General features: G+C 43.0%; 1 protein-coding gene across 1 annotated transcript; it reads left to right on the plus strand.

The window, feature by feature from the left end:
- The first annotated feature begins 405 nt into the window (after positions 1-405).
- LOC109465444 (titin-like) lies at positions 406-13,011 on the plus strand. The gene is made up of 21 exons (XM_019762733.1): positions 406-659; positions 1,242-1,394; positions 1,803-1,945; positions 2,406-2,566; positions 2,968-3,068; positions 3,189-3,305; positions 3,642-3,844; positions 4,707-4,803; positions 5,202-5,342; positions 5,811-5,973; positions 6,488-6,600; positions 7,043-7,243; positions 7,572-7,789; positions 8,283-8,410; positions 8,788-8,998; positions 9,196-9,331; positions 9,573-9,658; positions 9,816-9,963; positions 10,635-10,877; positions 11,327-11,414; positions 11,983-13,011. Exons 1-21 carry the CDS (start codon positions 444-446, stop codon positions 12,192-12,194), a joined length of 3,279 nt encoding a protein of 1,092 aa, XP_019618292.1. The 5' UTR covers positions 406-443; the 3' UTR covers positions 12,195-13,011.
- The last annotated feature ends 951 nt before the right edge of the window (positions 13,012-13,962 follow it).

Raw genomic sequence — 13,962 nt, forward strand, 5'->3', positions numbered from 1 at the left:
GTTATTGGCGAGAAATTTAGCTGATTCACAGTCGTAACTGTGTTATGAAACGTTGAGCTTCTGGGAAGGCGCGAATCTCCAGTAACTGTTACCCTGGGAGTTACCCTACAGTGCATATTAGAATGATCATAGTATTCACGCGAGTTTCCAACTTATACAATTTTCTAATTTTTCTCACGGTGGGTACTGTAGGGGTTGGAGTACCCTGCCAATGTGTTTTTGAGTCTTAATCACGGGTTTATAGATTACTTTTGAACACTTTTGTTCGGGAATAGTTGCCAATAACAACATAGAAAGCCTATCCCTTTGCCCTACCATCTGCAATGTCGTAATTTCGAGAGGGCCACCATCTTGTCGAAAGTATAGCTTGATGATTTGTTTACTTTGTCCCTTTGCTACAGGAAAAAGGATTTACAGAGCGGCAAACAAAGGAAAACAACACCATGTCGGGTGGAATGAAAACCCTGCGCATCAAGTCCGGAAATGACATCAAACTTGATCTGCCAATCAGCGGCGACCCTCCACCAACGGTCACGTGGTACAAGGATAACAAAGAGTTGCGTAACCTGGGCCGGTGTAGCATCCGGAACACCCCCATCTCCACCGTACTGAAGGTGCGGGGTGCAGACTGGACAGACGCAGGGGTGTACACGTTAAAGGTAACGATAGACTTTGATTGACACGACTATATAAATAGGCAAATGGACTATTGAATGACAACTTAAAGGGGCATTATGTAACATTTTGAAAATTGAAATATTTATTTAGAAATATTCGTATGATTGTAATCTACCGTTGCAATTTTAACATAACATTTTAGCATTGACATTTATGGTTGGCACTAAAACAGCCCACACGAGGTGCCCTCAGTTTGTGGTGCCACCACAAATTGCCAGAATGTAAATAAACATGGCTGACAGCTGTGCTTCAAGCTTTTAAACACACTCGTAATGCGTCATATTTTTCACCTCGCAGTCCACTTCCTGAATGGCACTAATTTGCAATGTCGTAGTGTTGATACAACTAACTTTTGTATCGTCCTAATGTTACATAATGCAGCTTTAATATAACTTTGTGGCACAATTGCACTGAAAAACAAAAGAGTAAGATTCATCAAATGAAATGATAAAAATCAATTTCAGCAATTGAAGAGTAGGAGCGCATATTTGACAAACTCCATCTTAATATTTGTTATGCCTTTCTCATTTTTAACAAAAAATTCCTCGTCCGTTTTTTTTCAGATTTCTAATGAGCTGGGGACTAACAAGGCAGATATCAAGATTGAAGTGATTGGTCCTCCAGACCCCCCTAAGGGCCCCCTGACCGTTAGTGACGTCACCGCAGAAACAGCTGTGCTGACATGGGCGGCACCACAGTACGACGGGGGAGCGGAGGTACGTGTTTTTTGGCGACAGCTCAGGAGTGGAGCCTATATTACAGTGTTGCAATCAACTTGAAAATGTCCCCAAAACTGCCATGATGAATTCATTTCAAACTGTTTTTGGCCACGCCTCATGGGGCTGGTTCACACATTCAACATTCACACTTAGCACACCTTGGAACAACCTCTTAGAAGTTCATCTGTGATGTTAGAAGTCATTATGAAGCAAGTTTAAACTGTAATGTCATCACAAGAAATTGGACTTACCCAAATTTTCGACTGTACCACTCCAGTCAGAACTGGCGTCACGTTATGCAGATGACACACGTGACTCGGTGATCAGTGGATCATAATGCACAAAGTCTGTGGCGCCCCCCGTCTCAGACGGCGTATTGATACATTTGTGGGTGCTGCTTTTCAGGTGATGAACTACGTTGTTGAGAAGACGGACAGTTTCGGGGTGACCTGGGTGTTCGTGAACACTAACGTACAGAGGAACACGATCCGTGTGACCGGACTGATCACAGATGGGGAGTACAAATTCAGGGTCAGCGCAGAAAACAAGTAAGTTATAATGGTTCAACTGGCACAATATATGTTTCATGCCAGCCTTTCAAATGTTGGCAAAAACTTCTATGGTGCTCTAATTAAAAAAAAAACCTACACCACATCATAGATCGTGATCATCATATACAATGGCGAATAAGTCTCTACATGTAAAGGCTTAGCAGAATGAATACATATTCTTTTTGCTTCTTCGGCTTTGTCTCCAAACTAATAAGGTCAATGACCTGGACCAGACGTCTGTCTCCATGGTAACTGATGCTGTAGCAGACACCCTGTGGTGTTGGGTTATATTTTGTGGCAAGACAGTTGGAGGGGCTGTTCCCCATATATACCATGTATGAATATGTTTTCAAGAGTGACATGTACAATAAACCGAGGGCTAGACTATGTGAAGACAAATATTATGCATTTGATTTGCAAATGTTACCATTCAAGATTTTTACACGTATTGTTCCAGGTTTGGAACGGGACGTCCCATAGAGTCTGACGTCATTGTCGCCAAGAACCCGTACGACATCCCGCCCTCCCCCAGAGACGTGCGCATCTTGGACGCGTCCGGTGACACCGTCACGTTGGCATGGCGACCACCTGCAGACGACGGCGGGTCAGAGATCACAGGTCAGCATCAACCAATCACGAACCACTGAAACCTTTATCTCAAGTTTCTCATGTTTGTGATAGAATGCTCTAAATCTATAGATAACCAAAATTTCATTATATAACATTAGGAAGATACAAAAAATAATTTTCTGGTCATTTCTTCACAAAATATGGCGCCTTATAAGTTAACACAGCTGTTATCCATGTTTGTTTGTTTACATTCTGGTAGTTTGTGGTGGCACACGTGTGGGATGTTGTAGTGCCAAATGTAATAAATGTGAGATAATTGCGCAAATATATTGAAAAGTGGAAGTAAATCACAATCTCTCGGGTATTTTTTAAATATGGAATATTACCAATGTTTATGCAAAAATGTTACATAATACCACTTTCATTCTAATATATATTTTTTTACCCAGGATACATTGTAGAACGGCGTGAGAAGACCAGTCGCCGCTGGGTCAAAGTTAACAGAACTCCCGTCAGGAAGTTGGAGATCCGGTCACAGGGGCTCGTTAAGGTAGATATTACACGCACTTAAAACGCTGAATTATCATTCGTGCATTATTTTGTATTTTCGGTTAATTACGAAAAACATCCTGGCACCAATCTAAAACCATCACACTTTTGCTGTTCCCAGGGTCTGGAATACGAGCATAGAGTGAGCGCAGTGAACGCCGCTGGAGTGGGGACCCCTAGCGGACCTACCGAGTTGGTGGAGATCATCGATCCTGTTGACCAACCGACAGACTTGAAGGTATGGTATAATTGTCTTCATCAGAAAGACTATGGAATTGTCTCGCCGCATGCATTGTGGGTGACTGCGGGTTTAGCAATATAACTCTGGCAGGCATGATTCGACGTCCATGATTTTTGGCAGGCAGATTACCGTTGTGAAGGCCAAAGTCAAGTGCAAGTTTGGGCTTTGTGGGGGGTCCGTACGTCACGTTATTTAGTGCACCTTTTGTGTCTGTGGCTTGTTTGAAATGGGTATCAATTCTGTGGTCCACAAACTATGGCGTTCTTGCAAGCACTGCTTTTAAAATTTGCTTTTCATAGTTCAGATGAGAACCTCTACCCGCCTTCCTAATAGGTTACAGAAGTATCTAGAAATTCAGTGTCCCTGAAGTGGACAAGGCCCCTTAGCGACGGTGGAAGCCGCATCGTGACGTACATCATCGAGCGACGTCAAATGAAGGACGCGGAGGAGAGCTGGATGCTGTGTAACGACTCTAACGTGCAGGACACCAACTTCACCGTGAATAACCTACCAACAGACGAGGTGACTGCTTTCAGGTACGGACGAGATTTCAACCTTGCACTCAACTAGTTCCACCACTCAGAACTTTTAAGCGTACCACTAGGTTCTCCACTAGCTCACACAACTTCACCTTCCAAATTCCTTGTTCGAAATCTTTTTACAGTGACAGTTTCTTTCCCCGTACGGCCAAGCTTTGGAATTCCCTCCCTGACAAGTGTTTCCCACCAACCTACAATCTACAGGCTTTCAAATCAAACGTTCACCGCCATCTCTTGACATAGCCATGTTTAATTTCTCTCATATTTCTAGCTCAAGGCCTTGCATTAAACCATTCCTTAAAAAAAAACGAAAACAAAAAATCTTCAAGTCTATGTGATCCTTTGTGTTGTTATGAGGTGGCTGTGGCGTAGCATCTGACGTCACCAACCATCCGCCATGTTGGTGGGTTAAAACATGGCGTGCATAGTCGTCTTGAGAGACGGTTTTAAGCAGTAAATGACCTCCAACATATGCATGCGCCCTCTTTGCCACTGTAAACTGAGCCTTTGGATAATCATAGAGGTAGAATTGGAGATAACCTCCTTGGGATAATTAATACCTCTCTCATACTATTGTGTGATCTGCATGACCGTTCGCCATCTTGGATTTATACACACCCTCCAACATGGCGGTGTCTTTTCATATTTTATACCTTAAGCTTGTGACGTCACATGCAAGCCCTGTATGGCTGTATTTCGGAGACACTAATGTTTTCCATATGGCATTTGAAACTGGCCTGCGTCCAATATGATGTGCAACATGAAATAACTAATCATGCCCCCCCCCCCATCAGGCATATGTAAACCCGCGATTTTAGTACACATGTTTGCAACAGAATGCGTTAAATCTCTACTCCAGGGTGTCTGCCCGTAACGCCGCCGGTGTTGTCAGTAAGCCCAGCGACTCCACGCCGCCCGTGGTACTGAAAGACGAGGAACGGCCTCCTGTCATTCAGGTGATGATCACAGAACACTAGTTTTTATAGATCGCAGCTGGATAACATAATGATTATGGTGATCGTGGTTATAAGTATTTTGTACGCCAAACTAGACATAAATTATTGTAGGTCATAATAGGTCAATTCATAAGTCATTTTTTCATCATCCACGATTAATCAACTTGTAGAATTAATTATGAAGCATGTAAACTGTAATTTCCATCTCAAGAATTAGGACTTAACCAAATTTTCGACTGTACAACTTCAGTCTTTCTCAAGGAATGATCAAGCCACCGCTTCTGTGACGTCACGTATGCAGATAACACACGTGACTCGGTGAGCAGTGGATTATATATTGCAGAAAGTCTGTGGCGCCCCCCGTCTTTGTAGAATTAAATGTTTCATCATTTATGCAGGTGGACCCTCAAACGAAGACATCTCAGCGGTTACAGGCCCCAGAGTCCGTCCATCTCATCGTCAGTGTCGTTGGGAAGCCACGCCCTGCTATCTCCTGGACCAAAGATGACGTTGCCATCCTGAAAGTTCCCGGAGTCAGGGTAAGGAAAGTTAAACCCCTAACAGTAAGGCACGTCGTTTATCTATTTATTTATTTCAATAAGTTGGAATAATTGTAAACAACAACATGAATTCCAAGCCATACAACACGAAGTTGTTTTCGTACATGTTTAGAATTCAAACTTCTGTTCCTTCACAAAGACTTGTTCTCACCTAGAGCTTTTGACCAATTACTCTGGGCTTCTTGACCCAGTGTTGGCGTCACACACGTGACAAGTTTCACTGGGTCAGTCTATTGAAGAAGATCCGAGTGACTGGTCGAAAGCTCTAGCTGGGAACTAAAAGCTCTAGTGTTGGAACAAAAGTTATAACTCTAAAAAACATACATTCAGGGATTAAAAATAGTTTGGCACATTTAAACTGTAATAATTCTTGAAATAATTTTTTTCTCTTTTACAATTATTCTCACAACTATTCAAACTCATTAAATCCGTTGGACTATCCTACAGGTAACAAGCACGGAAAAGAGTGTCGGGCCAACCTGTGAGCTCTATATTGCGTCATCAGAACGTGTGCACAGTGGGAAATACGTCATCACGGCAGAGAACGAGTTAGGGACGGCGTCCGAGACACTGGAACTAGTGGTTACAGACAGACCACAGCCACCCGAGGGTCAGTCAACTTCAATTTTTTTATCTCAACTCTCACATGGCCTAAGAAAAATAAGTAGTGTTTCCGGTTATTTCCTGACCGATTTTTTCATCTACCGCTGATAAGACTATGAATTTCCGATCTGACATATGAATGTCAAATCCTCTGAATTATGAAACCTCATTTAACGTATTTCCAAAGGAATTATTTTCAGGAAATCGGGTGAAATATTTGTTCACAAGCAAATCTAAAATAAAGAAAAAAAGAAGAAAATCCCTACCTCCTGAACCTAGTTTTTTTCAAGAGGGAAACCAGAAACACAACATTAATTTTGCCTTAGCTCTTCTTTTTCCCCCAACACTCAACCCAACAATAATTTTAAACAAACATCTGCCCTTTGAAAATAAAATGTGGAAGTGGGACACCTTGAGTAAAATTTGCACTGTGCAATTGCATTGTTGCCCTCACTACGAAGCTCCAACTAAGTTGTTTTACGAAAACATGTCATTGATGTAATTTTCCATCACGCCTTTAGATGTTGAAGTGACTGAGATTACCCCTGAGTCCGCCACAGTCACGTGGCGCCCGCCTGAGGACGACGGCGGTTCAGAGGTCACCAGCTATGTTGTGGAAAAGTATGACTTCAAGGTCAGTGGCATAGTGTAAGGAATCTATTATGAAAAAGATTTTTTAAATAAAAATCACGGATAGGAAGTTTCTTGAAATAACGCGATAAACTAGAAAGCTTAAGGTAACATTTGCAAAGCACCATGTTTACCTTGGCGCGTTTTACGCTAACAAACTATCCCTCTGTTTATTCCTGCTCAAACACATCCATGTATAATATGGTGACCAGATCCTGTCCTGCCACTTGCTACATAATGTAATCCAACATCACGGGGTGTCTGCTACAGCATCAGTTACCATGGTGACAGCCGTCTAGTCCAGACCATTGACCTTATTTGTTTGGAACTTTGGAACTGAAAAAGAAGAAACTGAGAAAAAACAATGTTTCCCATCTGTGAAGGTGTCATTAAACATTTACTGATTTTGTAGAGACGAATTTAACCACCCGTTGCCTAAAACTTAGGAGAAAGAGTGGACGGAGGCAAGCCGCAGTGTCCGTAAGACGCCCTGCACCGTGACCAGACTGGTGGGCGGCCGGATTTACAAGTTTGGAGTGCGTGCACAGAACATGTACGGCGTCAGCGACAGGAGAACGACGCCACAGATGGAGGCTAAATACACCTTCGAGCCACCTGAAGCACCTGACATGCCCAGACCAATACAGGTAACACCGTTACATAGCAAGGAATATTCGTACCAACTGTTTCAACAGCAGCAGTTTTGCGTAAGCGAAAAAAGTTGTCGTTGTGGGCCTTCGTATTGATCCGTCAAACGCACAGTGCATTTGGTTTCGATGATTGTACAGTTTTTGCTTGCTTGCAATTTTGTTTGAAAGGCTAGGAGGGGGTAAAAGCAATTTTACAGGATAAAAGGTAATATAATAGAAACAACCATACCGTTAAAGTCTTAAAATTCTGAATAAGAAGTAACGATTGTACTCGTTTTAAAAAGCCACACGGTATACGATATAACCCTTGAGGAATATTGTAAAGGTCTCCAAGAAAGAGATAGTCCTGCGCTGGAACGCTCCTCCGGCCGACGGGGGCAGCCCTGTGCTCGGGTACGTCCTGGAGAAGAAGACCGGTACGTCCGTGCGCTGGGACCGGGTCACCACGGACCCCATCGCCACGGAGATCTACACCGTACCCGCCGTGGAGGGAGGGGAGTATGACTTCAGAGTCGCGGCGGTGAACGCAGCGGGGGTGGGCAAGTGAGTGGGCACGCACACATTCTGTAACTAACAAATTTAGAAATATCTAAAGTACGTCTTGGTCGGTCATCGATCCTCCACAGAGGTGAAGCGTGGCAAAGGGTTCGAATCCTCTGTCTACGGGTTCGAATTCTCTACATATACCCCAATGCTGTGCCCTTGGGAAAAGTACTTTATACAACTTACCTCACTTCACTCTGTCTAAAATACATATCAGCATATAGCCTAAAATTTTACCAACAATCTCTATTTATATAGGCTATCGGTATGATACAATGATTTGAAAATTTGATATATTCGCAGTGTCGTTCACATAGTAATTTGTATCTGTAGTACATCATCAAAATCAATTAATGAAAGGCATATACATCACAGTAAGTTCCATACTAATACCTAAAATTATCAACACTTTGCTTTAAATTTACATGGTTTTCAGTCCTACAGGCATTCTACACTCTCACCCACACTTACTCACTTTCTGTGCTTGCTATAGATTCAGCGTATCGTCGGGTCGGATCGTCGCACGGAACATTGGAAAGCCGGGCCCGCCGCCCAGTGTGACCGTACTGGACACTACCCGGTCCTCCGCCACCGTGCGATGGACACAGCCGGAGGACAAAGGTATATCCAAGGGCTAAAAAAAATCATGTACTCGTTTAGAGATTATGCTAGGCATGGGTCTTCTAGTAAGCTTATTCTTCGTCTTAGATTAGTCACAAAGCTAATCTTCGTCTGAATCTGTACATTTTTGCTTTCTCCATTGCAAATTGGCATTGATTTACCGCATTATTCATCACATTAAAATTAATGTCTTGTCTTGGTTATTATTCAACAACAAAGATGCATTATGCTCTATCGTTTGCTATTTCCAACTAATTATCCTTTTCATACCCATAGTTTAAGTGTGTCTGTCCTTGGTGCTGAATGTCACGTTATTGTACCATTGGCAGTATCCATTGGTAGATGATTGCTCACTTTGCTTGGTTTCCACCTCGCAGGTGGTGCCGCCATTCAAGGATACGTCCTGGAGGTGAAAGATGCAACAGCAGATTGGCGCAAGTGTCACACCTGTGACGTCATCAAGGGTTGCAACATGACCGTGACTGGACTGGATCCAGGTCAGGAGTACCTCTTCCGGGTCAGCGCCGTCAATGAACATGGCCAGGGAGAGGGGATGGAGACCGTTCAGTCTGTAGAAGCAAAGGATAGGTACTTTATAAACCTACTTTACTAGTATACTACGGGACACTTTTTAACCACAAATGCCCTATAAGTGTGAAATATATAAATAAAATTTGTCAAGGAGATTTAGGTCAAATAATAATAATTCTGAGCAATAGAGGATGAGATGAAAGGTAGAGTATGGATGTACAGGATAGATAATGATTTCAAAATAACCTTTACAGGCTTGAGCCACCGGAAGCGGATGTAGATCCCATGAAGACCCGCGGCACCGTAGTGCATGCTGGGGAGACTCTTCACCTCAAGGCGGGAATCAGCGGGAGACCTGCCCCGGAAGTCACGTGGTCCATCCCGCAGGAGGTATACCATGATTTCATTACATGACGTTTGTTTCTTCATCGGAGGAATGTGTTTTAGTACAACCTCCCTATTCTTTCGACCACTGTTTACACACACACACAGACATGCAGGTGATTATAAAGTCACATGTCTTAAACAATTGGTCATTCGGTCCTGATGAAGGCAGTAGAGACTTGATTGTTCGCTTTTTGGATCATAATTTCATGCGGAGTATACACTTTTGTCGGTACGTCTTCTTCAGGAGCGCGAAGGTCGCATTGCAGTGGACACCACCACAAAGGACACACAACTGATGGTGATGAACTGTGACAGAACTGATGCTGGGAGGTCTGTGTTCTAGTTCTACACATGCCATATTTCTGTCTTTGGCTAGGTTCAAGAACAAACCCACTTTCAAGTTAATAGAAAAATACGCTATTTTGAACCTTTTTTCTAACATCTTAGCCTTTGTTGATTGTGAAACTTGGTTCATTTCTTGCTTCAGATATGTACTTACCCTTAAGAATAGTGTCGGTGCCAAGACGGTGACGTTCAACGTCAAGGTGCTGGACAGTCCTTCTGCCCCCGTCAACCTGCGCGTCAAGGACGCCAACAAGAACGTGGCCGTGCTCAACTGGGATCCTCCAGAGAAGGTGATGTCTTGTATTTTCTCCTCTCAACTGTTGTGGCGTCGGTAGCGCAACGGTAGAGCGTTGGACTCGGAACCACTAGGTCCTGGGTTCGATGCTCGCCGTGGCCCGACGTTGTGCCCTTGGGAAAGGCACTTTACACGACTTCCCCACCTGTACGGTGGAGTGACGCCCACCGAGCCTCTTGGGCTAATCTGTCTAACTAAATCGAGAGCCGTTAATTTCTTTCTCCTCTTAGCTAGCTCTTAGTTAGTCTTTGCGTACTTTGTTGCTGTGAATGTGACTCTTTTAAAGGCATCTAATGCAATTTTCGATAGGCAAAACTGGATTTTCAAACTCAATTTTCTTGTCAATCATGAAGTAAGATGAAGTATGCTACCCTATAGCAAGCTGATATCTGTGAGGCAAAAATGCTATGTCGCTGACGGAAAATGGTTGCTTGTATTGTTTGTATTGTAGGCTGGTTCTAGCTATTTATAGGTAGTATAATTGCTCGCGTTTTGGGGCTATTTTTAATGCTAAAAAATTGCTAAGAAATGGCAGTAAAACAGATTTTCTCATCGAGAATACTTTTTTATTTTGCCGCCGTAAAATTGAATTGTATTGAATGCATTTATAATATACACCTGGTACTGATCTCAAGTGCTCAATACGTAAATTAACATATTTTACAGGATGGCGGTAGCCTGGTCACACACTACATTGTTGAGAAGAGAGAACAGTCACGACGCACGTGGGGTCCTGTGGACAGGGAGGTGGAGAGGAACTCCTACCGGGTCAACATGGTCGAGGGGAACCACTACTACTTCCGGGTCACGGCCGTGAACGAGTATGGAGAGGGCATACCGGCGGAAACCACGACACCGACCCTGGCGGCCGACCCGGTTGAGGTGCCCGACCCACCACGAATCCTCGAGGTACTTTATCTAGACCTTTTCATACTTGCTTCTCCTGTTCAACTTTTCAATGGTTTCATCCTATACTATAATGAAAGTTGAACTGTGTTGGTAGGTACAAGTCTTTTCATCAGTCTTCTTCAATGGACTGACCCACTGGGTCAAAGCTAAGGCATCTGGTAAACGATGTCGGCCCCCGTCGCGGTTGGGTAATCGACCCTGCCTGTAAATCGACAATGTTTACCTTTGTTGACCTAGCCTGTCACACCTCAGAGAAGTCACGTGACTAGTCTCACTGGGTCAGTCTACTGAAGAAGACTAGAGTAACGGGTCGAAAGCTGTAGGTGAGAACAATTCTCATGTGTTGGAACAAATGTTTAACTTTAAACAGGTTCCATTTCATGTTTATGGTACTTGTCAGTCATAAAACTTTGTTTCCACCACTGACGGTAAATGTACTGGTGTTTCAGGTGACCCAGGTGACGGAGACAAGTATAGGTCTGTCCTGGGAGAAACCTGACTGGGACGGAGGCGCCAGGGTGGAGACTTACGTTATAGGTAAGTGCGACACCTAGCGGGATCAAATGTCATCGACAATTTCAAAATCATCAAGGATTAAGCATTTCTTATAAAGAGCACGTACTCTTAACATGTGAAACGATTTCCGTTTGAATTTATAGAGTAAAAGGTGATTAGTGTAGTTTTATCTAAATCCCCGCCAGATGTAACATTGCCTTGAAAGTATGGGTATCCGTTTGATTAGAAGTCATTATGAAGCAATTGAGTATAATTTCCAACACAAGAAATTGGACTTACCCCAATTTTGGAACGTATAACTCCAGTGTTTTCAAGGAATGGACAATCCACCGCTTCCATGCAAATTACACACGTGACTCGGAGAGCAGTTGCAGAAACAAAGACAGGGGCGCAACAGACTTCCTGCAAAATATAATCCACTGCTCACCAACTCACGTGTGTCATCTGCATAAGTTGACAAAGACAGGAGTTAACGTTATATATCGACTAAAAATTTCAAAAATTAAAAAGTTCAATATCTTGCGTTGTAAATTTCAGTTAAACTTGCTTCAAGATGTAACATTTCTTGTCTCTCATTCTGTTCTTACAGAGGGATTGTGGGAAGGCAGCAACTCCTGGACTTTCATGAAGAACACGTGTCAGACCCACGTGACCTTGATGGGTCTGGACGAGGGGATGACGTACAGCATCCGGGTCCGTGCGCAGAACGGGGCGGGAATCGGGCATCCGGCGGAGGTGGAGGAAGATATCGTCTGCAGACATCAGGGGAGCCTGCCCATGGTGGACCTGGGAATGCTGTAGAAAGTGCCAAACTTTGTTTAATAGCCTCTACCAGGCTTCGGAAGGGCTAGAAAGAGAAGAAATTGGACAGATAATTGGCATTATGACCAAAATGGCTAAAATTTCTAGCCAACACTAAGTAAATTGGGACTTACCCAAATTTTCGATCGACTCCGTCGGCCTTGTTCACGGAATATGGACCCCTCCATTGTAGCTTCCGGGACGTGATGTCGGAAACACGTAATTGCAACAAAGGGTAGTACGTGTCAGGTAATCTGTGTCGCCCCCCGTCTCTGTTCAGTCCCAATTTACTTATTGTTGGCTAGAAAGTTAAGCCCTTTTGGTCATACTTAAGTATACCAACACAGATGAACTTTCATGCTAAGATAATTAGCATGTCACATTTGCCGGTGATTTAAGGATGAGCAACTCCCCTGGTACATTATCTGTCTATTTGGCCATTTTCTAGCCTTTTCAGCCACTTCCTTAAGAGTAAAGGCTAAAACGATGTGACGAATTGAGCTGTCATTTAATGCCGTTGCGATATATAAGTCAGTCTTAGTTCGAAGTGCACATGTGCAGTCGTGATGCATTGCGGTCTGAGGTCAAAGGTTGAGGCCTTTCATTAGACCACATTGCACCTGCGCAATTGGAACTGTGAGCTGGCTTATTGGGTAAGTTTTATCTTTTCAACAGGCGATTAAATGGAATAATGAAAAGAAGAAACCCACAAAGATTTGAATCATGAGTCAACGAATGTTTACCTTTGCTACGGTACTTTGTTCTAGCTCAGTTTGCTTGTAAATATTGAAATGTGCAAATGTATAAAACAGCAAGAACACCTACTAATGATTATCTATACATACAATGTAAAAACTGAATGAAGTGGGTCGTTTTTTTAAGATCAATGACTTTAAGATGTACTTCGAACCGGCAATGTAGACCTTTCATAAACCATGCCCTACCAATGCCGGCGATCCTGAAAGGTCTTTCTAATTCTGGATATGTTATATCAAGGATGTTAACCTTTTTCTATTAATATATGACTTAAATTTAGCACGGCTGTCGCATGACACATAGTACATGATAGCCTCTACCAGGCACAGCGGATCGCTGGAAAAATAGTAGAAATTGGCCAAAATAAAGGGATAGTATACCAGAGAAGATCCCGGGCCATAGAAGATCCGCGGTGCCTGGTATAGAGGCTAAGTACATGAAACCATGACACGTGTGAAGCTAAACATTACCACGAACAGCCCACTCCCAGGGCGTAAGGCCTAGGAAAATGTTGTGCTTCCGGTTTCGATCCTGAAAAAAAATTAGTGTCGATAGGCTGAGACTTCGGACACAGCATTTTTTCTTAGGCCCTATCATGTGACAAAATAGCCGAAATTCGTGCTATTGCCTGACGTGACAAAACTGGTAAATCTTGCCAGATTATATCAACTTGAAGGCTTTGTAATCTGACAACGACAACGAGTTTCTTTGCATGTGTGTGTATGATTTGTATCTGATTTGTAATACTTAAATAGATAACTGTTGTTTTTAAAGTAGTTGTCACACGCCAATTAGGCGCTCTAACATAGTGGTCTAATAGAATTTTTCATTTTTCTTTAGACTTTTAATAAAGATGACAACAGAAATTGCTCAATTCACCTGTTCTCAGTAGTCTTCTTTTGCTACTGCAGTCAGTATCGGTGGTTTTTCTACATAACGTCTGCTTTGTCTTAAATTTGCATTATGTAACGCTAGGATGATATATTAGGTCAATTTTCTGGCCATTTCTTTA

Source organism: Branchiostoma belcheri, unplaced genomic scaffold, assembly GCF_001625305.1.
Source record: "Branchiostoma belcheri isolate BF01 breed outbred unplaced genomic scaffold, Haploidv18h27 scaffold1, whole genome shotgun sequence".
Classification (NCBI taxonomy): Eukaryota; Metazoa; Chordata; class Leptocardii; order Amphioxiformes; family Branchiostomatidae; genus Branchiostoma; species Branchiostoma belcheri.